The following is a 4,226-nucleotide window of genomic DNA, read 5'->3' on the forward strand; positions in this document are numbered from 1 at the left end:
TTTTAGAATCAGGGTGGGCCAAAGGGAAGGGCTACAACTGGATCCAATTAAGGCTGAATGCTACATTCTGAAAATGGACCAGCAGATCCCCCATCAAGCCCCTGGAGCTTGCAAGCTGCGGCATTACTTGGAAGAAGTATCTGGGCAGAGGTGAAGGATCTAAGACAAGAAGATCGTCCTGGATTATCTGGGTGGGTCTTTAATGCCTTCCAGGTGTCATGAGAGTCGCTGAGGAGGGGCTGGGGTTATAGCTCAGTGGCCGAGCGCTTGCCTAGCATATGTGAGGACTTGGGTTTGATCCCCAGCACCACATAAAAATAAATAAATAGAATAAAGGTGTCATAAAAAAACTTTAAAAAAAAACGAGTCACTGAGGAAATAGATCTTCTGCACACTGGTACATCCAGGGAAAGACCCAGCATTTATCTGTTTACCTGTCTCCTGGGCTAACAGTACCACTGGACAAAAAAAAAGGCACACAGGAGGACGCTTCCCAGCTGAAGTGTTCCAACAGATCAGCCAGGAAGTTTCCCACCAGCACAAGGCAGTGCTGTGTGCCTCCTGGGAAAGAAATACAGTCACAAGAGAGCCCTCTTGCCCCCAGTGAATCTGACTAAGTCCCTAAAGTCACCCTCTAGTCAGCAGGAATAGAGGAAAATGCCATGTTGATGGGAATACAATCAGCAAAGTCCCGAGACCACCAAGACCAGCAACCTTTGTCTTCAGAGATGACCTCCAGAAGACACTGGCGAAGTCTTTGGACCACAAGAAAGGTCGGCAGGGCTAAAGTGTGTCAGAGAGGAGTGCACGTGCGCCAGGAGGCCATGGGGACGCAAGCCCAGAGGGGCTGGGGACCCGCCTGGGCTCACAGGTGTGCCCTGGGTTGCTGTTGCCTGCCCAGGCTTTTCTTAGCCATCAGGCTTCCCTCTTACATTAAGGGAGCCACGCCCAGAGGACCTGGAGACTATTTCTAGAATGAGGGGCTGAGCTGGACACAAGAGCCAGGAGGACGAGCAGGACGTTCAGGTGCCTGTGTCCCTTTGGGGGCCCATCCCAGCTGCCAAAACAGGCCCAGGCCTCAGTGAAAGGTCAGACTCACAGGCTCTTTCAAATCCTTTATTGTGACCAGGCAGAGGAGCCAGAAGGGGTAGTGACTGAAGGTGGGTGTGTGGGGTCCCCAGTGAGGCTGGTGTGGGCCTTCATGGTGCCCGACCGTGGCCCGGCCCCAGGCCAGTTCAGCAGGGGGCCGGGCCAGCAGGCCGGTCACCAGCTCAGGACACCCGGGCAGTACTTGTCAATGAGCTCCTGGTAGTAGGGCCGCAGCTTGTCCACGTCCGGCAGGTCGGGGCACTTGGTGTACAGGTCAAACTTGCTGCAGCAGGAGAGGGGCAGTGAGCCTCCTGAAGCAGCCCTCAGGCCACAACCCCCTTCGCCTCCCCCAGGAGAGGCCTCACTTAAACTCCTGCACCCAGGGCAGCATGTCCAGGTCTCGCTGGCTGCACAGCTGCCTGTAGTCGCCGCCCGTGTGCCATGGGTAGAAAGAGTGGAACCTGATCATGTAGAAGGCCTGCAGAGGCCACACCAGAGAGCTCAGCCCCAGTCCAGCTGGGCGGAGCCGGATGGTGCTGGGCGGGATTCCGGGCTAGTCCCTCCCCCACCTACCTCCGGAGGCAGGGAGAACTTGTTGAACCTCATCATCTGGTATAAGTACTCTGCAGGAGACAGGGCATCACTGCCAAGCACTGAGGACAGCCTCACCACCTTGTGGCACCCACACGGCCTGCCTCTAACTGGACTCACCATCATGGCCCCAGGACATGAGGACGTTCTCGAGCCCACAGTGGGGCTGGTACATGCCAAGTTCTGAGCTGCAGTGAGAGATGCACATGAGGAGGGCACAGGGTGGCCTGGGAAGGGTGGGCCATCCCCGGGGTAGAGTCACCTGTATCGAGGGTCCCAGAGGTCTGGGTTCTCCTGGAAGGTAGAGTCACAGAACACAACAGAGGCCTGGGGACGGCAGCCAACAGGGAAAGTGTCTCCAACGACTGCCCACTGGGAAGGCATGGCCAGCAGTGGGCAGGGGGCACACAATTGACCCGAGAGCTGAGACGGCCCTCACCCCCACCTCCAACTCCCAGCCCTCACCTGGGGCTCTCCCCACAGAGCCAGGACCTTTCCCAGGTCATGCAGGAGCCCAACAAGGTGGAACCAGTCTGGGGGAAAAGGACATTATGAACTAGGAGGGTGCCGGAACCCGGGGGGGGAGGCGGTGACCAGGCCCTGGGCCGAGAGCCCAAACCCCAGGGCCTGCTCCCCCTGGATGGGTCCTGCCTTCCAGGGTGGAGGGAACACCCTGCCCCGCCACAGCTTGAAGGTTGTACCCTTGTCTGGGTGGGCCTTTCGAATGCCCTCTGCTGTCTGGAAGGCATGGAAGGAGTTGGGGAAGTCCACATCTGGGTCCGACTCATCCACCAGGCTGTCCAGCATGTCCACAGCCTCCATGACAGTCATTTTATTGCAGGAGAAGCTCCCGAACTGGGCGTGCTGGGTGAAAGGGAGAAGTCCGTCCCTCATAGAGTCAAGGAACCAGAAGAGGCTCAGGAGGATGCAGGACAGGGCCATCTGCAAGGCCCTCTCTGTCCACTCTGGGCACCAGGCTGAGGGTGAAGGGTTTGCACAGGTAGCAGGGTGCCAGCACCTTCTTCCTGACGAAGTCCACTGTCTGGTGGGTATGCATGAGCTTGTAGGTAGCAAAGACACGGTCCAGAAGAGGGCCCGACTGCAAGTCAGATGGTCAGCTGAGGCTATGTGTCAGGCCAGCCGTCAGGCCAGGGAGGACAGCCTCCTTCCCCAAGGCCAGGCCCCACAAGACGTGAGCTGCCCAAAGCACACCCCTCGAGCTGTGGGAAGGGGCATGGGTAGGGGCTGGGCGAGAGGGGACAGACAGGGAGGAGTCCTCACAGTGTAGTTTCGGAAGCTGCCCTTGTCTTTGGCGGCCTCTGTGCCCATGTCAGGTCGGTAGATGAGGGAAGGATCGGGGCCCTGGTGGAGGGGAGATTTGAACCATTTCACCATCATGCCAGCCCCACGAGGAAGCAAGGACATCCCCGTGGGACTGGACCTGCTGGAGGCCAGTGATGGAGCTGCGCACCCCCTGCACCGGCCTTGGTGACTCCCTGGGTCCTATCTGCTGAGGATAGCTGATGTCTGCTTCCAGGCGGAGGGGAGCTGGGCGAGAGCAGCAGCCCCGCTTGGCATCCTTGCAGGATGGAAGCTGCTTTTAGGAAGCCTGAGTTCATCAGGGAGCCTGGGGGCCAGGGGCTGCTGACCCCTGCCGCATCTGGACCTGAATGAACAGGGCTAGCAGGAGCCAGCTGGAAGAGGGTGGACCCCTGAACCGTGTAGGGAACTCACCACAACCACCTTCATCCTGAGAGGGTGTGTTGGCAGGCTTGAGGTTGGCGAGAGATCTCCCAGGTGCCTCTATATATGCCCACAGGTTACATAAGTGACCCTTGATCTTGGCCCTTGGTAATGAGTGACTACTGCCTTCCTCCTGGCCTCAGCAAATTAATGTGTCAGCATGGGAGCAGCCCCCCCCCCCCAGCAGGCCCCTCTCCCTGACTTCACCCTCCCTGTTCTCAGGTAACTGACTTGCCTGGACATCCAGGCACTGCTCTCTGCAGTCCAGCTCTCTCTGCACCTCCCTGTCTGCAGTGGGCCCCTCCCAACACAAGGTGCAGACGCTAGACCATATCCTAAGGTGCAAACTCCCCCATACTTTATCTTGAGAAGCAAAAACTTATCCTCAGGGCACCTATGGATGATGGGTGAGGCAGTCTTGTTGGAGAAAAAACGATCCTATGGCTGGTGGTACAGCTCAGTGGCAGAGTGCTTGCCCAGTGTGCGCAAAGCCCTGCATTCATTGCCAGCACTGCAAAAGGAAGAAAGAATGAGGAGGAAGGAAGGATCATTCTGACAGTTATTATGCGGGTAAGGAAAACTTTATTGAAGACAGTTGCAACGGGAGAGTGAGACAGAGCACAACAAGACTGCTGGGAGGCACAGTCAGTGAGCACCGGGGAGTCACAGAGCACAGACGGCTGAGGCTCCAAGGTAGCAGGCCTGGCCAAGGCCTAACTGGCTCTTGCTGGAGGCAGGTAGGTGATCAGATTCGAGGGTGGAGGATTCCCCATAAACCGATTTAGGATTCTTGCTAACCCAGC

The 4,226-nt window shown here is 57.6% G+C and overlaps 1 protein-coding gene across 3 annotated transcripts; it reads right to left on the reverse strand.

The window, feature by feature from the left end:
* Positions 1–1,102: 1,102 nt before the first annotated feature.
* On the reverse strand, positions 1,103–3,530 carry Miox (myo-inositol oxygenase). Of its 3 annotated transcripts, none has more exons than XM_048803171.1 (10): positions 3,415–3,530; positions 2,962–3,042; positions 2,699–2,779; positions 2,382–2,544; positions 2,146–2,213; positions 1,943–2,007; positions 1,801–1,868; positions 1,663–1,712; positions 1,455–1,567; positions 1,103–1,372 (listed from the first exon to the last, which is right to left on the reverse strand). In XM_048803171.1, the coding sequence occupies exons 1-10, from the start codon at positions 3,427–3,429 to the stop codon at positions 1,264–1,266; spliced, it is 813 nt and encodes a 270-aa protein (XP_048659128.1). In that variant the 5' UTR covers positions 3,430–3,530; the 3' UTR covers positions 1,103–1,263. The 3 variants fall into 3 exon arrangements, with proteins under 3 accessions (XP_048659128.1, XP_015362419.2, XP_048659129.1); XM_015506933.2 differs by having other exon boundaries at positions 1,943–2,052; positions 3,415–3,528; XM_048803172.1 differs by lacking the exon at positions 2,699–2,779 and having other exon boundaries at positions 1,943–2,052.
* Between the last annotated feature and the right edge of the window lie 696 nt (positions 3,531–4,226).

This window comes from Marmota marmota, unplaced genomic scaffold, assembly GCF_001458135.2.
Source record: "Marmota marmota marmota unplaced genomic scaffold, marMar, whole genome shotgun sequence".
NCBI lineage: Eukaryota > Metazoa > Chordata > Mammalia > Rodentia > Sciuridae > Marmota > Marmota marmota.

Excerpts from the sequence above, each read along its gene's own strand:
- Miox (XM_015506933.2), bottom strand. Across the intron at positions 1,869-1,942 it reads CTCTGGGACCCTCGATACAG|CTCAGAACTTGGCATGTACC; the intron begins GTGACTCTACCC and ends CTCTCACTGCAG. Across the intron at positions 1,713-1,800 it reads CATGTCCTGGGGCCATGATG|AGTACTTATACCAGATGATG; the intron begins GTGAGTCCAGTT and ends TGTCTCCTGCAG.